The 20324-nt window shown below is 37.7% G+C and overlaps 1 protein-coding gene across 1 annotated transcript; it reads left to right on the top strand.

Moving 5' to 3' along the window:
• The first annotated feature begins 246 nt into the window (after nucleotides 1–246).
• LOC144712434 (protein SHORT INTERNODES-like) lies at nucleotides 247–2368 on the top strand. The gene is made up of 2 exons (XM_078586700.1): nucleotides 247–1667; nucleotides 1735–2368. The coding sequence occupies exons 1-2, from the start codon at nucleotides 1097–1099 to the stop codon at nucleotides 2088–2090; spliced, it is 927 nt and encodes a 308-aa protein (XP_078442826.1). The 5' UTR covers nucleotides 247–1096; the 3' UTR covers nucleotides 2091–2368.
• Nucleotides 2369–20324: the final 17956 nt, after the last annotated feature.

The following is a 20324-nucleotide window of genomic DNA, read 5'->3' as shown; positions in this document are numbered from 1 at the left end:
AGAGAGAGAGATTGAGAGAATCGGAGCGAGAGAGAGAAATAGAGAGAGATAGAGAGAATCGGAACGAGAGAGAGAAATGGAGAGAGATAGAGTGAATCGGAACGAGAGAGAGAAATGGAGAGAGATAGAGAGAATCGGAACGAGAGAGAGAAAAATAGAGATATAGAGATAGAGTCGGAGAGAGAGAGAGAAATGAGAGAGAGTGTGTTTGTGCGAGTCGGAGAGAGAAAGAAATGGAGATAGTCGGAGAGAGAGGACTTCGAGAAGCCGGGCAGGCTCTGAAATCTGTACCCTGAACAAGCGACAGAGAATGGAAACTGCTTGCCTCATATTATTTTTTTCCAACGATGATAAGCAGTGGCCACAAATCCGAGATAGAAAATACGAAGCACCAGAGAAAGAGAGCCGCAGCGTGTAAGAGTGAATGTCAGAGAAGGCAGAAAAAGGGCAGGGCCAGTGAATCTCTCTCTCTCTGTCGTACACAAGGCGGCGGCGTTTCAGTGCTCTATTCGGCATCTTAATTGCGTCGGTTGAGTCGGAGCGAGGAGAGACATCAGATCCCAGCGAAAGGATAGAGAAGTGACGAGGTAGAGAGAGAAAGCGCCATATTTTATCTTTATTTTCACAAGGGAGAGAGTCATCTCGAGGAAAACAGGAGAAGCCGCTGCATACCTTGTGGCAGTCGGCTATTCCTGTTGCCGCCGCTCATTGCTGTTCTTTACTGTGAGAGAGACGAAAGAGAGGGAGCCCTGCAGAGCCATGAAAGCGAGGCTACCGAAAATTCCACACCGTCGAGGTCATATAAAGGGTAAGATAACCCAGACCCGGTAGAGGCAAAGAGGAGCAGCCGCTGATACCGGTAAAAGGGAGCAGCGACGAGAAAAGGAAAAGAAGAAAACCAACCTTCTTCTCCTTCCCTTTCCTCCCCCGGTCCACACCCATATCGCCCAATTCTCCACAACCCCGAATCTACATCTCTTAGCTCATCTCTACCATCTCATATCTCAATCACAGCCGATGATCAGAAAGAGAGAAGGAAGAGAGAAATTCTCTCGCTTCTAATGGATCCGTCAAGGCAAGAACAGAAGACCGTGATATGGCTGGATTCTCGCTAGGGGGAGGAAGCGGGGGCGATCAGATCCCCCCGGACAGCATCTTCCATTTCACCGGCGGCAGCGGCAGGCAAACAGAAGAGATCACGACCTATAACAAGGGCTTCGAGCTATGGCAGCAGCACCAGCCGCGTCACCACCACAGCCTCTACGCTGCGGGGCTTGGCATGATGCTGGATAATCCCGCTATCAGCTACGGCGGATCCGACGGCGGCGGAGGCGGCGGCGGCGGCGCCTCCGCCGGCAGAGTTATCAGAGCCGGCAGCCGCGGCGGTGGGATCAGCTGCCAGGATTGCGGCAACCAAGCCAAGAAAGACTGCATGCATATGCGGTGCAGAACTTGCTGTAAAAGCCGCAACTTTCAATGCCCTACTCACGTTAAGAGCACCTGGGTCCCCGCCGCCAAGCGCCGTGAGCGCCTGCACCAGCACCAGCATCAATCTCAGCTCCTCATTCGTGACCACGCCAAGCGGCCGAGAGAGCTCGTCTCCACCGCCATCACCTGCACTCGTCTCCCTCCCGCCGTCACCATCACTTCTACCACCTCAACATCAGGCACGCATTCATTTTCTAGTATTCGTAATCAGGGTTTTCTACGAGTAATATCTGTCTCTTCTGATAGGGAGCTTCCCGCCGGAGGTAAGCTCTTCGGCGGTGTTTCGGTGCGTTAGAATGAGCGCTGTTGACGATATGGACGACCAGTTCGCTTACCAGACGACAGTCAGCATCGGCGGGCACCTCTTCAAGGGACTCCTCTACGACCAAGGACCTGACTCTCAGTCTTCTCAACCGGGAGATGCGTCTTCTTCTTCGGCTGTTGCTGCCGCAGCCACCATTGCTACGTCAGGTAACCCAGCCACAAGCGCCGTCGCTGCTGCAGTGGCTGCGCCTTCCATGCTAGACACTGCTTCTTTGTACGCCACCCCTCTCAGCGCCTTCCTGGCCGGCACGCAGTTCTTCCCTCAGCCGAGACACTAGAAGAAACTGAAAGGACGTCTATTTCGTCTCTCTTCTCTCGAGATGATAATTTTCAGCTCAAAAAACCGCATCTCATCGAGGTCACTCGTTTGTTGCATGATCGTAGCAAATGAGAATTGGATGTTTTCATTGTCTTTATGATTATCTTCTTATGGGTTGAATTCTTTAATCTCTTATGTCGCCGGTTAAAAGGAAAATTTAACCCTGGGTTCTTCTCATTTTTTTTCTTCGAGACAAAGTATAGAGTATAATGTTTGCTGTCGTTCTTGCTGCCTCCGATGTCGCCTCTCTTGCCTTCTCTGCAAGTTGCATGCACAGGAGGCCTTCACCAGCAGGATGTGCTGGGAAATAATGAACGGCGTGGTGTGGCATATGCCGCCAGAGGTATGAATGGGTAAGGACGTGTCAAGTATGATTTATCTTCTACCTACAGAGATTGATTCCGTCGGAAGGGTATTTCCTTTCTCCCTCTCTTTGTTCCTTTATGTCGGTTTAAAGGCTCTGCTAAATTACCTATTTTAGTAGGTCTATCTTTCATAATTGCCTCAAGTCAATGCCTCTTCAGTTCGCCCATTTTCGCACTCACTCTCAAGTATCGTCGATCCCAACTCGTCCATGCCGATCATAGATCTTTGAGTCTGGTTTTGAATGTTGCTGCCCTATGAACTCTTACATTCTCTCTCTTCTCGTATTCTTCATAATCTCCTCACCTCGGCATCTGTGTGGGGATTTCATGCCTTGAGCCTTGCGAAGAATGGAGGCCTTTCCCCTTCTGCCGGCATTTAGTCTCATCACATTAACTTAACGCCACATTTGCCTCTTTCATGTGTGTATTATTGTACATCGGGAGAACCCAAACCATTTCCAGCAGCGAAAACATAACACCCGTCTCGTCATAAATAATCGCTCACATGCTGCACGCTTCTCTGCGCGCAAACATAGAAGCTAACCCTAGCCATCTATTCTACTTCCGTGGTTGCTAGACGCGCTGACCATGGCGAGACGCATGCAGGAGCCCCATGTTGCCATTGTCAGAAGGGTTCTGACCTGTGGAAGGTCCTGTTTCCTATCCTGGGATACCAGCTCCAGCCTTTGTCTTGCTTATTTGCTGTTCCCTGCGAGGATTCATCCTTGCATGTCAATATTCCTACCGCCAATCTTTCGGAAGTTGAGATTGCTAGGGTAGCCTGCTCTTTATCTTGTTTTTCTCACATTTGGATTCTAGTCTCCTGCCAATCCCCATTTCTCACCAAGACCTTAAAATCTATGGTAACCTCCAATTTCGATTACCAGTTTTCGGTGTCTTTGGGGGACATTAATCGTCATTTCAAGAATACCACTCCCATAGTTTGAGAAAATTTTAAAGGTGTCGGATGTTGCCCGGACGTGAATTCCAACAAGAGCATGTTTATTATTTCATCATTTTAAGAAATCTTCTTTCATTGTTTAAGAGTTTCAAATGAGATAGATTCTTGGCAGTCTTATTTCGATCAAGTGCTTGTTCGCCATCTAGTGTAGATGGTGCGCTTTAGTTTTTCGAACACTTAGTTAAGGACTAAGGATTGCCTCCTCGATCCATTTGGGGGGATGGGTGGATCACAACCGGAATTATGTATCTGTCTCGCTCTTTCTCTATCTTTTACTAATTACGGCAAAACGTATAATTTTGGCCATCTGCACAAATATTGATGAAAATTTCTATTCCCAGATGGACGATCCACTGATTTTAACAATAAGGGTATACCAAATTACGTCATTAATAAATGAAGAATATTTCAGGGGTGGATCTTACACCGTACCTTCATTGGTTCAGAAGTACTGGGCTACAAACCACAAATCTTGTCCATTAGTTGTTCTCTTCAAATAAAATCATTATTACTGATTGAAACAGTTATTTGAGCGGCCGAACTCTAGTAGAGCACGAGGAAGGTGAACACGACGACTTGGAATCTTATCTTTCGCGCTTTATTCTCAGTGGCAGACACACATTAATAAATCATGGCGCATTTTTATCTGAATTTTATGTCAAAACCATGCTTCCTTGGGATTCCCAAATGGATAATGCAAGTATAGATCCGGATCGTCCCGGACGGGGACGATGGACAGGACGGGACGAATTTCGTCCCGTCCGACGTCCCAGAATTTTCCCCGGGACGAAGGACGGGATGGTTTTTCGTCCGGCGATTAAAAAACCGTCCCGTCCAGTAATTCCCGGACGGTTTTTCGTCCCGTCTGGGATAAAAACCGTTCCGTCCCTCGTCCTGGAAGAAAGTTTTAAGTTTTAAATAAATTTTTATTTCATAGTCTCTTTTGAAAGAACCAGCGCGCCCTAGAGGTTTTCTTTGAAATCGGAAGAAGAAGACATCCCCAGCTCCCCCTCCCGGCGCAGTACAATCCTCCCGGCGCAGGTCGGTGGCCCTCCGCGCCCGTTTGCATAGTCGAAGACTGCTTCCCTGACGTCGAGGTATGTGCCATCCAGTTTATCATCTATCATTGTCTACCTATCTTTCTCACTATCTCAATGTCTACTTATCTATCTCACTGTCTTTCCATTTCACTGTTGATTTATCTATCTTACTGTCTACCTATCCATCTCCCTACCTATCTATCTATCTCACTGTCTATCTATCTATCTTACTGTCTACCTATCTTTCTCACTGTCGATGTATCTATCTCAATGCTGATCTATCTATCCCACTGTCTATCTATCTATCTATCTCGATGCCTATCTATCTATCTCATTGTCTACCTATCTATCTATCTATCTATCTCACCGTCTACCTATATATCTATCTATCTCACTGTCTATCTATGTATCTTACAGTAAGATTTGCGGATCCTATGCTAATTTTGAATGCTGAAAAATGCCCTATCTCTCTATTTCTCTAATCAGTCTACATATCTATCTCTCTGTATCTATCAGTCTATCTATCTATTTATATAGCTGTGGAACTCTCTCTCTCCCTATCTATCTATCTATCTATCTCACTGTCGATCTATCTATCTTACTGTCTACCTATCTATCTCACTGTCAATGTATCTATCTCAATGTCTACCCCTGCTATTTCAATGTTAATCTAAAAATCTCACTGTGTATCTATCTATCCATCTCACCGTCGATCTACTTGAATGAGTTGTCATCTTCTCCCCCCTGCAACTCAGTGTTTACCGAAACAGTTCTGCTTCTGTATCATGTAGCCCAATGTACTAAAGTATATGGTTAATTTTACCTTTAATCATGCCTGGATTATTTCCACATAACATTAAATTTAAAATTAGTAGGCCCCAATATAATTTAATTTAGCTGTTTTCATGTATTGTTCAGATAATTTCTACACATCTTTTCCAGAGCTTCTTCATTGCAGGCATATTTGTCGTCGACCCAAAAGAGGTACGTCTATATCAACTGGTCACACACACACACACACATATATCAATTGTTTGTACTTTATCGTGTTTGAGTTTGTTAGAATGTTTGTCGAATTTTTTAGTTGTGTTTATACCATTCTGTAGCATGTGTTATGTGATTATCATGTTTGAGCCCGTTAGAATGTTTATCGATCTGTCATCTATTTTTAGTCAATCGGTTAAAGATTTGAGATTAATATCATGGGTCATCTCCATAAGGATTTGACAATATGAAGAAGAAATGGGTGCTTTCCACCCATACTCCTTCGAATGTGTACTACTGTTATGGATCTATCAGTCCATTCTACAAAGTGGACTACGATTCGATCAGTCGACGGAGTAAATATGATTGATGGACTGTCTGTTTTGATTGGTGTAATTGTCCTTCAACTGATGTACTATAACAGGGCAGCATTTTTTCCTGCGCTTTTGTCTTTTATGAACCTAGAGTGTTGTAAGAAATTATTAGAGCCTCCATTAATTTTATTATACTTCAATGTCAACCCAATACGGCATTCAAATTGCACGTCACACACTTCGTATGAATGACTGCATATAGTGAAAAATTTTGATAGAGATATGGATTCCACATCTGCTACCACTCCTAAATCAACGGCTAGGGCTATGCCGTCGGCGTTCGTGGAGTGCTATACTGTAGAGGTCGATGATAACGTGTCAACACGAAGAGCACGACGCAATCGGTCTAAAGTTGTAGATCGGTTTGTTGAAGTTGGCCTGGACGAGTACCAGTGTACGCTTCGTCAAGCGCAAAACCCAACCATAAAGTCATCATCAAGCGGAATAAAGATCAGAGCACAAATGTATTCTAGAGACATCTAAAGAAATCTCATCGTAAATTTCACGATGAACTCAAGGGCGTCCAGACGAATCAGAGAAGTATAATCCATTACGAATTAGTATCCCACAAGCTGTAGTTACGTGACATCACCGCACAGCGTACGAAGGAGGAGTTTGTCAGGTTCATCTGACCTTCCTTTGCAACTTGTCAAGAAGAAGTCGTTCTGAAGACTATGGTTCTACGGGACATAAGTAGTTGGGGACATCCCTGGTCCGGATGTAGTGAAAGCAACGACTTCTAACATGTATAGAGAAGTCCAAGAGAAATTAATAGAGATGTTTGCTGACATTCACATTGTCTCTCTTACAGTGGATGCTTGGACATCACAAAATAATCTCACCCTTTTAGGTGTCACTGCCCACTAGATCGACACCGAATGGAAGTTTTGTGAGCTACCGCTTGCTATCCGGGAGATCAAGGGATCCCATTGCGGCACCAACTTGGCGAGGATCGCCGTGGAAGTTGTAAATGAATATGGAATCGAGTCGAAGCTTTGTGCCAGCACCACGGACTATGCGTCTAACAACAGAACAATGCTGGCCTCTATTGTAGATCCAGTGAAGACCGTAAACCCATAGTTCACTATCGATCAACACGTACCATGCGTTGCCCATGTACTCAACCTTGTAGTCCAGGCAGAATTGAAGATCATTCGTAATCCTTAGACATCAGCAAGTAGTACGCTACGAGGCTGATATTTTCACACATATGCAGCATTGGACACGAATGAACCAACTGAATCACAAGTCGACAAATATAGTACAATGACAGCTGCACCCTTGGGAATAGCCATTTCACGTGTGCGAGCCATCGTCAACGCTATTCAGGGGTCCACGCAACGAATAGAGAAATAAGTTGATATGTGCAAAATGTTTGAACTCCCAAACTCGATCAAGACATAGGTTGACTGGCCAACGCGCTAGAACTCCACCTTGATTATGTTAGAGCGCGCTCTTGCCAAGAGAGAGGTACTGGACCATATGGCCAATGTCAGGAGGATTGAGAGTTGATTGAAGAATATGCCCTATGTCAGGAGGATTGGGAGTTGATTGAAGAATATTTGTGTATCCTCAAGCCATTGTGTAAGGGTTTCGACTATATGTGTTCTGCGAAGAAATTGCAAATTATTGAAGTAACATCATTGATCGTGAACCTGAAGACTCAACTTGAGCAGAATATGTGTAGTGCTGGGGCAACTTTGGATGTCGAGCGAGGGATGCGTTGCGCGTGGCGTGTAGTGCTATGCATAAAAAGTTGATGTTGTACGCAACGGTACTTTGGGGCAATCATGCTGCGGCGACAGCAACGACACAGGATCCATACTCCAAAATAGACGTTGTGCATCCGTCATATCGCCAAGACGTGATTTCCTATCTTGGCGGTCTTTTAGACCGCGCGTGTAATACAGATGCAACTGATGTGATTCGGAGCAGGGCGAACGATCAGAAAGACATCGTCCGCAACATTTTGTATCCTCCAAATGATAGTATACATGTCCGTGCAAGAGTCAGCGACCACGCTCACCGCCTAGACAAGAGCTCGACAAGTATCTAAATATCTCGTCCAATGAGGAGGAAGATAGTCCACTAAGCTGGTGGAAGGACGTCGAAACTCGATACTTTCTGAAATTGACAAAAATTGTGTCCCAATTTCTTACCGTAAGCCCGACCAGTGCACCAGTGGAGCAGCTTTTTTCAGTTGGCCGAGGCATCACCACGCATCGAAGAGCATGCCTAGATGCAGGGAACATTGAGATGCTGATGATGCTTCGTGCATGGTTCCGTCACGTAGAGCAGCACTCGTCTGACTCTGATGACGATGCTGGCAATGGCAATAGCTCTTGTAATGATGAGTTATGTTTTATCGCTTTCTGACCTTTGCTTGAGCTTGCTTTTTTTCTTATCTCTCTCCTTTCCACGTACTAGCGTAAGCAAGGAAAACATGAAGGCAGTGGACGGGTTTACATCCTTCCTGCTTTACTTTAAGTCGTGCTTCTACCCCATCCTTCCTGCTTTTATACACCTTTCCCCATCTGTGAACGCAGATATTTGTCTTCCATATGCATGCAAAGAATCTCTCTCTGATGCGTTAGTTTGAATTTTTGTTCCTAGCTCTTATCTTCCTTCCCCAAAATTCCATTTCTAACGTGAATGTAGAACTTTCCATTTAAAATCTGCCATAATGAATACGTCTCTCAACTTCACTTACCTTTTTTAGATTTTGTTCTCGCTCTGAGACTTTGAATATTTCTGATGTAAACTTTTGTCAAACAATTATCTCCCAAATTGCTGCACACAGATATTTGTCTTCCATATGCAATGCAAAGAATGTCTCTTTGATGTGTTACTTTGAATTTATTTTTCTTAGGTCTTATCTTCAGTTCTCCAAATTCCGTTTATAATCTGAATTTATACACTACCATTTAAAATCCGCAATTTCGAATGTGTCACTCATCTTCACTTCCGTAATTTAGAATTTCGAATGTTCTCGCTGTGAGACTTTGAAATTTTATGAGGTAGATATCACTATGGGGGGAGATAGTTCTCTTTCTTCTACTTTGTTGAAATTGATCCTTTATCCTCTTGAGGTTTATCCTTGAATCTCTATTTCCCTCGATCCGGCTGTAAAAAATGGCAACACCGGTTCATCATAGAGCATTTCTCTGGTTTGTTTTTGGTGGGTTTGCCCATTTTGAGTGGTATGTCGCTTTACTATTTTGGTTCTATATATGGGTTTGAAATTTTTTTGGTCTTTCCTTTCCTTTTTTTCAAATTATGAGAAAAGACTGTGATTTAAGTTTTCTTTATAGTTTGTAGGCGGCGATGACCTTGTTTTCATGGTTGTAATCGGTTTTACAAATTTGGGTTATTGTTTACGGTTGAATGCTGTTGTTTGTATCTTCTTATCAAGATGAAGGTGAAGATATAAGGGTTCACGAGTCTCGAGCATGCAGCGTTTTGTTACCCAATGGTCGCATTCGATTTCTTTTTTCCAATAACATTTTTACATTGTTTCCTTACGACCTTGGTTTGATTTTAGTGTGTACGGAGTAAAAGTGCGAGAGGTGAGACGACTATCTCAACACCGTCACTCTACGCCAAAAGTGAAGGTGAATTTGAGTGAGTTGGATGGACGGCTGCATGAACTCTGCATCAATATTCTGTCTCAAATTCTGAAAAAACGCTCCCTAATCTTTGGTTCAACTTTGTTGTGACTGATGAACGCCACATGCCCACGTCTACCCCTACTCTGAATTTCTTTTCCATTTTAGTTCGTGTGTTATCCTTTTAACTTCAGTGGACATCTCGAATGGTGATCGTAAGAAATATATGAAATTTTCTATTGCTCATCTCATTTTAAGATGGAGATAAGAGTACTTAAGAAAACTGATCAATTATGCACACCATCTGGCATATTTAAGCAAGGAAATTCTTTGATGGAATACCCATCTTTTTCATTTGTAATAGACTTTTTGAGACACTATTTCATTAGATTGATATAGTTGGGAATCGAATATTGAACTATCTACATGCATCTGGAATTTAACTAATGAATTTTAAATTCAAATTTCTACAATGTAAAAATCAAATGAACTTTGCAAAATAAGTATTATAAAGTTTGATGGGTTTTAAATAATAAAACTTTTACGTATCTCAAAAGATTTATTGCACTCTTCGTGAAATTTATGAAAGGATAAAGGGTATGTGAAAATCAAAATTTACGCTAATTATCTGGTAAATTACTCAATTATCGCAATTAACTACTACAGTACAATTATAACTGCATGTATGAAAGATATTATTATTGCTAATTAATGAGGGATTAAATTTCAAATTTTCAAAATTTCAAATTTTTCAAATGCAAACAAATATTTTATTGGAATTTTATCAAATTATTAAGTTAAAAATTCGTCCACTTTTCGTCCGTCCACCGTCCGAGTCTTCCGCACGGACGGATTTTTCATCCTATGGGACGAAAAACGTCCCATCTGGTCATCCTTCGGATGATTTTTTGTCCAGGAATTTGTCTGAAGCCCCAGACGGGATGATTGTTTCGTCCTAGGACAAAAAAACCGTCCCCTCCTTGTCCCGGATATATAAATGCAAGTACTCATTTTGTTTACTTTAGTTCTGAGACGCGATTACAACTATTGGAGTTTAAACATGTTTTGTCATGCTCAAGAGTCAGGTTGTACAAGATGAAATCCAACTGTTGATCACATGTATGAATTGTGTGGAATGATAGAAAATAAATATCCATGTGAAAACAACAAAATGTTTATTATTAGTTTATCAAAACATTTGAACTAAGCCGACAATGGGCCTCTTTTTAGTATGGAACTACCAATCATTTTGTTTTTCCGAGACTTAGAGTCTAATTTATCAATTTAAAAATTTGAAAAATAAATAAATTTCATTTCGGAAATTTTATAATTGCTTCTATGAAATAATTTATCTCTCAGCCGATCATGATTATCTTTTTTCCAAGGATGGCATTAGCAATCAAATTGTTTTTATGAGGCTTACTCATACTCGAATGTATCAATTCCTTTTCCAATGCATGAATCTCGTTTTGGAAAATTTATAATTCCTTTTCAAAAGTAATTTATCTCTAAGCTCATCATGGTTATCTATTCAAAGTACGGCACTACAAATCAAACTAACTTTGTGAGACTTGCTCACTTTAAGAATTTGAAACTTGCACGAACCCATGCTGGAAAACTTGCAATTCCTTTTATGAAAGATTATTCAATTTGGGTTCCAATAAATCTTCAAAATAGTGATAGTTTTAAAGTCAATTACAACGATCATTTTGTTTTATCACATTTATATGATTTTTCATGGTGTATAAGGGATGACCACACATTTTTACATCTGATGATGTCCTTTTGTACATAATAGTAACTGAAACAGAGTTTTGTTGTTGAACATTGAACAATGTGTCACTCTATTATTTTGAAAAAATAGGAAAACCCTCCAAAAGCTAAAAGCTCTAAATTTATGGGTATATTGTCAAAATCTATGTGGGAACTTCAAAATTAAAATTGATGAGTGTTTCTGTTTTCATTGCACTTATTGTGTTTTCTAGGATGATGGATTGAATGAAGATCAATAACGTGGTGGAATGATTCAAAGGGCTTCTGAATTCCATTTTGTGATAATTTATGTAGAAAGGTAAGAGAATTGGACGTGAAGTGACGCTATAAATTAGGATTTTTGGCATGGGATAACACTAACACTATAAATTAGGATGATTCAAGACGTTACACAAATCCTAGTAGAACTCTTTAACAGATGATAAAAAATATAAAACTTACCTTGCCCTAAGGCTCACTCACCTCTTGAATAAGTGTGTGAAGAATTTTGAAGTTTTGAAGAAAACTCAATTTACATCTCAGTAATGAAGGGCACATCATATAGAAACGCCTAAGGACGGGAAATAAAATTAGTGAATAATTGATAGGGAAGATGGATTGGCATACCAGAGAATAAAATGAGAGGATAATAAAAAAGCATTCCAAGAAACACCGAGTGATGATGACAAATAGACTACCTCGTCCTAAGGCTCACTCACCTCTTGAATAAGTGTGTGAAGAATTTCGAAGTTTTGAAGAAAATTCAATTTACATCTCAATAATGAAGGGCACATCATATAGAAACACCTAAGGACGGGAAATAAAATTAGTGAATAATTGACAGGGAAGATGGATTAGCATACCAGAGAATAAAATGAGAGGATAATAAAAAAGCATTCCAAGAAACATCGAGTGATGATGACAAATAGACTTCCAATAAAAAGAGGAAAAATGATGAAGATGAAAATTTGTTTGATGTTTGAAAGAAAATTTTTATTAAAAGGAAGTTCTTAATGTGATATTCCACATTATTATCATTGATAGAAGACAACAATCTTAGAGTTTTATTGAAGATATTGCGACAAATATTGATGTGCTAGAAACGGAAATTAAAATATTATTCATCTTCAATTATGCAAAAGGGAAATATTTATTCCTTTTCTCAAGACATAAATATTCATGAATATTTTTCTTTCATTATAATTCATGAATTAGAGAGAACAACCAGTGTGCCACAAGAGGAAAAAGACATGTCAAAAAAAGAGATATGATCGTAATGGATGAAATTTTTTTAACTACGAGATAACTAGAAGAGCCTACCTTTAAATGAGAAATTTGAAACGACAACAAAATTAATTGGGAAAATGAGAAATGTGTATAAAGTTCTAATATTACAATTAATATGATAGGAATTGGCTAAGGATAATAGTATTACCCCTCTACCAAATTAATATGATAGGAATTGGCTAAGGATAATAGTATTATCCCTCTACCACGAGATACTGTAAAGAGTTAAGTTAAACCCTAGAGGTTGAGGAAGGAAAATTAAGGTGCATAACTTTGTTTCATAGCAATTTTATTTGTCTTTGGAATTTCTAGTGGTAAGTGAGGTCGACTCCATGAGCATTGGTTTTGCTGACATGTTTACTTGCAATGTATGTATGCATTAGCGAGAGGAAAAATAAGATGATAACATGATAATAGGAAAAAAGGATGCCATCTAGATCATAAAATAGGACAAGCGACATAGTTATAATGAAATTACTAGTGTTATGAGAGTAATACATATTAACAAACATTGGGTTAAGGTAGAATTAATATCATTTAGTGATGAAATATATTAAGATATAGGGAAATGGTTGGATCTTGAGAACACTTTTCAATGTTACGAAATGTGAAGATCAATTCTCAATGGATCTTGAAAACAAACTAAAGTTAAGTTAACTTGTGGGGAATTTGTTCAACCCTTGACTTGCTCCTGGAGAGAGTGTCTTGTGGTTGTTCACATGTCCAGCCTCTAGAAGTATCTACGTGATCAAATGGTTGTCAGATCTCCTCTCCTTCTTCTCCAAATCTTTTTAAAGACCTAGCTGATCTCCTCACCATCAAAATGTCTTTCAGAAATGAGGCGGGAAAGACAGCCATTTCTATATGATGTGCCCTTCATTGCTGACAAAGAGGGGGTGCAGATCTGGCTGGCATAGGCATCTAAAATGGGTGCCCCCCTTATTTATACTTATTTGAAACTTTTCATACTAGTCCTTCTAAAAAACTTATTTCTTCTAATGCCCTTTAATCTCATGTGTGTGATCCTCTTGGCCCACACATCAATATAGTTAATAATTTTAGAGCCCATTAACGTTTATTGATCAATATTATTTATTAACTATATCAACATATAGATAAATTAATCCCAGATCATTTCAACCTAATCAATTGGTTATGTTTCCAGACCATGGGGTGCGAACTTCACCTTGTTCTCTAGAATATACTAAGTTATTTTGAACTCTCTCATGAAACCCTCTCATACGTTAATGTACATGTATAATTATTTATCTGCGCAAGACTCTCAAAGGACAGAATACATAGTTAGTTGTCAAACCCTTATCCAACATTTAGTATTGATGGATAATAGACGTCATTGGTAAACACCTTCTGCAATATTCCTACTGCCCTGGCCAGAGATTTGATGCATGCTATTCCTTTAGTGTATCTCCTCATATACAAAAGGCAGGGAATCCCATTGTTGAACACACAATTTACCTTTTTATGTATCTTTTTATGTCTGAGTGAAGACATGCTTGAATCCCATTGTTAGGGATTTGTACGTCTAATCAAAACATGATCATCCATACCTAGGATGTCCTTGGTGTCTCAGGTCAATGGACTACTAACACAACTGTGGCATGAATTAACCTCATCAGTGCTAAGGTATAATACCATTAAGAGAATCATATGAATCTTTTTAGTGAACTATTTCTCTAAGAGCACCCACTATATGTCCTTATTGTCTCCATACTTATGGTCATATGATCAACCATATAAGTTGAACCAGATAGTCTCAAACAATATTCCCAGGCAGCGCTATTAATTTTATATTTTTTTTAATGGTTTTTTAATGGTAGTGACATGTGGTTGTAAGAAAGAGGGCAAATTTATAAACCTCAATAATCATTATGACAGAGATACATGGCATTGTAGGAGTCGTAGAACAAGGATGACACAAAAAACACGTCAAATTATTGCAAAGATTTTTCAAAAATTTGAGGATGTAAAAATTATCAAACTGCTGAAGTTTATCAGAAGGGTTCCAATTAGGAGATTCTTAATCAAACCAATGACCAGAATTGCTCAAACTTCAAATCGTCAAACTTCAAAACTACAAAAGGCAGACCATGCTAAAAATGTCTGGGCAGCTTCATCTGTCTTCGTTCTCTTCTTATGATATATTATTTGAGTACTGGTCACTGTAAAAATCACCCTTACATTTGTTTCCTACATTTATTTAAAATTTTAAAGAGATTGAGTTTAGAGATCCATCAAGGGTTCATAATGGTATCTTGGATGTTTGAGGAAGGGAATACAGAAATGGAGAAGCTTAACTACAACTTCAAATTTCCATGGTTTTGGTGAAATGTCAGGACCTAAGATAAGTCTTCTTGCCTTACATTATTTCATCTTCATCTTTGTTATAATATTAGTCCCATCATCACCATTGTCGTCAAATATCATCCTATCATTATATTACATTACATTCTGTCATTTCTATCATGTTTTATGGCCTTCATATTACCATGTTTGATGCGTAGTCAAGCAAGGCACCAATCAACTAGTGCAACGGTGCTCAAACTAGTCACTCACCATCGAAAGATGGTGTCACGCAGATGTCGTGCATCAAGGATACAATAAGTTACCATCAACGTGGGTCGACAAAAACATGCTTTAAACTTCATTTATACCACTTATTTTTATGTTTGAATAAGCATTATTCAAAAATTAAGGATAAAATCAGAAATTTTTAATTCATTTTATTAAGCTCTATTTTATGTATTTTACTGATTATTTTATGTAATTTTTAATTCATTTTATTAACCTGACTCCTCTGAGTCAAGTTGAGTTATCACATATATTTGTAGTTATATTTGAAATGATGGAACTAAGTGAGTAAAATGGTGAACTTTAGATAGAAATGGGAGGAAAACAGGAGCCCAAGCCACTTCTGGTACCAAAACAATAAAACCCACACAGTCTTTCAGATCATAAAAAGTACTGAATTAAGTTCAAGTTTTAAGCTGATTTAAGTTTCTTCTTTTTAGAACAGGTTCAACTAATGTCCAGAATTATGGAACTCACACACAACTTTAATTTGAAAGGTCTATTTTCAAATATGGGGATGAAGATTTTTTGATCTAGATTGGAAATCAACTAATCCTATCCTTCAAAATATTTGGAATTAAATACAGTGGCTGGGAGAGTTAGGACACTTCTATGTACAACCTATTTTTAACCTATCTTGGATTTCTGTCATCAACTTGTTCGTGGAAGCCTAGTGCATCATATTTGTTTCATCCACTCTTTTCTAAAAGATTGTGGGAGATAACTCAATTTTGATAAATATTCTTGGACAAAAAACCACTACTTGAGCCTCGAGGAAAGTAACATGAAGGTTTGTGTGATCACTGATACATTTATTTGAACTTAATCAACTATTTCTCTACATAAATATTCTAGTAGGTAGCCTAGATGACAAAACTTGTGACGTCTAAAACACATTAAAACATTCCTCTTGACTCAAAAGTTAGTGTTTTTTTTTCATTATCGCTTGCTGCTCCATTTTACCACCTATTGGCATGGCAAAGCGTGTAAATTATGTGTCAGCCAGCAAACCAGAGCACACATTTTGCCGCAGGACCAGCTGACAAAGGTATCTAATTTAATATAATTTTTATTGCTTTACTGAGTCCCAATTTTTTAAAAAATAATAATAAATTAGATAAACATTATAAATGAATGAAAATAATTATATTATCCAAAATGAAAGGAAAATCGAGAGGCTATTATAACCGAAATTTACTCTCTCATTATCTGCTCCTTGTGGTTTTAACCCCTCCTTAGTATATACTAAGTAAATAAAATTTGTAATTTTTTCATAAATCAAAGCCCTACTTAGTACAAGGTGTATGATGCAAGGATGTGTGTTTCAAGGCTGTGACACAATGGCCCAAGCAGGACTAATCAAAGGGAGCCCAGCGACATAATACGAAATCCGTGCACATGGGAAGGGTTTATTTAAATTTAAAATTACTTCAATTCATCATTCAATACTATGCGAGAGTTTTTATTTTCTGATATGGGATCTGATCTTTTACCTCTTTTATGTTACAATGTGGGCGGTACCAACAAAGATCAATAGATAAATCACGGTCCTACAACAATAAGATAGAAAAATGATTAGGTTTCGAGCTGACCTGGCCAAAAGCTAGCATCATAAAGGGCCTATATTTCAGTGAAACTACATAATTTCGATTGCCCAATCTTCATAAGAAAGATTTGACTAAGATATTAAAATACCAAATTTTACTTAAAGTTATTAAAATTAGCTATTTGTAGGGTGCAATAACACACATTTTTTGTAGGCAAATCTGTCCATACGCAAGGATAATGATGTGTTTGAGTGACACTAATAAAAATGGGGAGTGCATAGGCTTGGGGCATGGTGACCCGCCACCACATCACTAATACGACTAAGATATCATCTTTCTACTATTTGAACTCTTATTTCACATAGGGTGGGGCTCATTCTCAGATTCATCAAATTCCCAATGATGAAGAATTTAAAGGGTGGAGGATCATTCAAAGATAAATCCAAAGTGACAAGAGCCCTAACAAGGAGAGGATAATATTCAAAAGAATGTCCAACTTTTGGATCCTTAAATCAAAAAATACGAGGAAGGCATGACAAATAATTAACAATGAATATTTTAGAGATAGTGAGGATGTGAAACCCTAGAAAGAAAGGAATTGTGGCGGTGATGAGTAGAAAGAATATTTCGATCAAATCTATAACTTTATTGTTCTAAATTCAAACCTTGATGTCTAAAAATCCAGAGGTTGATCAATATGACAATTTTAGGGCAGCTTCATAGTTATCCCCTCTTTCCATCCATTTCCTCAAATCTTTAAGACGAGCACCTAGCAAGATGAATATTATCTTTGAACTTGCTTCCTATGTATTTGTATGCAATTGAAAAGACCGTGGGTTATGAGATCCATTATGCCAGTTACTGATGTCCTGGGGAATTGGGGAGGAGAAACAGAGAAGTGATGAAGCTCACCTACATCTACAAGTTGCTTTGGTCGTAAAGCAATACAAAGCGTGAATATCGACTTGATCATCAATATTAGGTTACATCCATCATTCTCATCTTCATCACATTACCTCCACCTTTTGTATTGCTTTTTAGAGCCGTCAATATCGACTTGATTCAATATGTTGACAGTATCCCACTTACATAAATATATATACCCTTACATATCTATGTCTTTATCCACCTTGCCCCTTCACCATCACTCCATTTCATCTTTCTTATTCCTATCTATCATTCTCTAGCTCATATCACTATATAATATCTTTTTTTCATTCACATTAATATGCATAATACATTTATAAATATTACCTATCACACCCTACATCACCATTTCCATAATTTCCCTACCTCGTATTTTATAAATATTATGTATCACCTCTTGCATCACCATATACGGATGATTAAATTCCTAATCACCATTCCTTGTGGATGTTAGCTTACTCATCACTCGCCATCAATCTTTCAGTAACTAGATGTTTCTAAATTTTATTCATTAAAATCAAAACAAACAATAATATTACTTTAAACTTAATTTTGAATTTTTGACCCGCACAATCTGATCTCACAATATTGTTCTGAATATCTATCGGAGAGAGATGTTTTAAACCCCCTTCTTTAGGATGCACTCATGTGAAAATTCAGCCACTCCTATGCTCTTCAGGAAATCAGCTGATCCCTGAAATTAACACATCTATAACATTCTTCTGAGTTTCTTTTGAAAGAGTCTTCCCAATATTCATACCCTCAACTATAAATGATTTATTCCAAAGCTGTGGGTCTTATATCCTATATTTCGATGTTTAAAATGTCTATCTGATGACTTTATAATGTTCATTTAATGACCAGATAAAAAACTAAGTATATGTAGTTCACTACAAAATATTCTTGTCATAAAGTTCAACAGATAATCATTTCATAAATATCTATTATTCAAACTTCACAAATATTACTTGAGAAATAATTTCATTGCAGTTGAATTTCAATTAGATTGATAAAGAATTTCTCATGATATAGAAAATTATTCTAGAATCTTAACTTAATGCTGATTAGAAATAATTTCCTGAATATTTTAGATGTCAGTGTTCAACATTAGCTACAAATCAATTTTTTCTACGGTAATTGATAATCTTGAATCATTTCAATTTTCATATACCAATAGTTTTAATATTTTTTTAAGTTTATGTGCCAGATCAATTTTAGTATACAAAAAATTCAGGGAGAAATTATTTTAGTATACAGAAATCCAGAAATCAATTATGTTTCTGAGAGGAGTCGGTAACAGCCAAAGAAATTGAAAGTTGCATGTGTCAGAATTTGTTTAAATTTCTATGACCCAAATATTTCAATAGGATAAGATTAAAAGATATCCCAATTCAAATATTGTCTTAAATAATGAAATAAAAAAGTTACAGTATTCTTTTGAAATTCAGAATAATATGAATATCCAATTGTTTCAGATTTGTTTAGCCTGAGAAATTCAGTATTACTGTTTTCAAACAAATTCAAATTATTTGCTACCAACCATATAATATAGATCAAAATTATTTTACTGTAAATACCATTTAGAGCAAATTCTTTTGCAGTAACATTGAGACAAATGGTACCTCAATTTTAGGGAAATATCATTAATTAACAGAAGCAAAAACATTTATTAGTTCAAGAATTATATTCTGAAGATGTTGGTGACAGTCAAGGAGGACTAATGAGTTTTTCTATAGCTTTAAGTTATATGAGAGTACTAAATTGTCAATAACTCAATCCAATAATTGATTCTAAGTTTATTCTGATTTTCAATAACTGATTTTTGTTAAATATTATTCTTATAATAATAATATATTTAATAAATGGAATCAAAATACAAAGAAAAAATGAAACCATAATTAAGATCATATCAAAAACCTATTTTGTGTCATGGAGAGACAATTGCTTCCGCCGTGTTAAAGTCAAGGAGAGAGAGTATCCAAAAAATTGGAATGATTGACCCATTCACCTTACCTCTTTTACCAATCAGCAGTTTCCAAGGGAAAAAAACTATGTGTCTTTATGCTGATTGGGCCAATTCAGCTTAACAAAGCTAAATGGTTCCTCTCATGTTAAGAACCTTTTGGACTATAAAGTCATATGATTTAATAACCCTAAAAAACGTTCTAGTTATCTGTTCATGTTTTATCATCTATATACATGCCTTCTACTACTTTCCTGAAAAATAAATTCAGACATTTTTCCCATTCTTAACATAAAAGGAATAAATGTATAATAAAAATTATCAATATATATGTTATCAACCAAAAGTCATTCGACACAAAAGATTACACTCCCAAAGAACATTTTTGGTTGAAAAAAAGGGATGTGAGAACATTTTCAGGAAATAACCAGTAGGGAAAATTAAGGCTGTGTTATACCTAGATATTCTGACAATTCACAAAATGTAGTGTATTATCTGGTGTCTACATAACCATTGGGAGAATTAGGTCAGCAATGTATAAAAAGATGATTATTAAAAAATATAAGGATTATCCTATTCATTTGTTGTTAGTAAAACATTTCCAAAATCCTCATTCCTATGAAAGCCCTATCGATGATATTTTCACTAACCCGTCACAACAGCGCAGCCATAATTCATGATAATTTTATGGTCTATACAATATAATACACAAATCTCTCTCCTTCAAATACATATATTCTTTAAATGTCTAATCCAATTTTCAAAACTATCAAAAATTGAAATGAATAAAATCCTCTAC

The sequence above is a fragment of the Wolffia australiana genome, chromosome 14, assembly GCF_029677425.1.
Source record: "Wolffia australiana isolate 7733 chromosome 14, ASM2967742v1".
NCBI lineage: Eukaryota > Viridiplantae > Streptophyta > Magnoliopsida > Alismatales > Araceae > Wolffia > Wolffia australiana.
The sequence above is the reverse complement of the archived record's forward strand: the minus strand, read 5'-3'. Positions and strand labels throughout refer to the sequence as shown.

Bases quoted from the DNA above. Each gene is read 5' to 3' on its own strand.
- LOC144712434 (XM_078586700.1), top strand. From the start codon at position 1,097: ATGGCTGGATTCTCGCTAGGGGGAGGAAGCGGGGGCGATCAGATCCCC. The intron at 1,668-1,734 runs GCACGCATTCAT...CTCTTCTGATAG, and splicing joins TTCTACCACCTCAACATCAG to GGAGCTTCCCGCCGGAGGTA.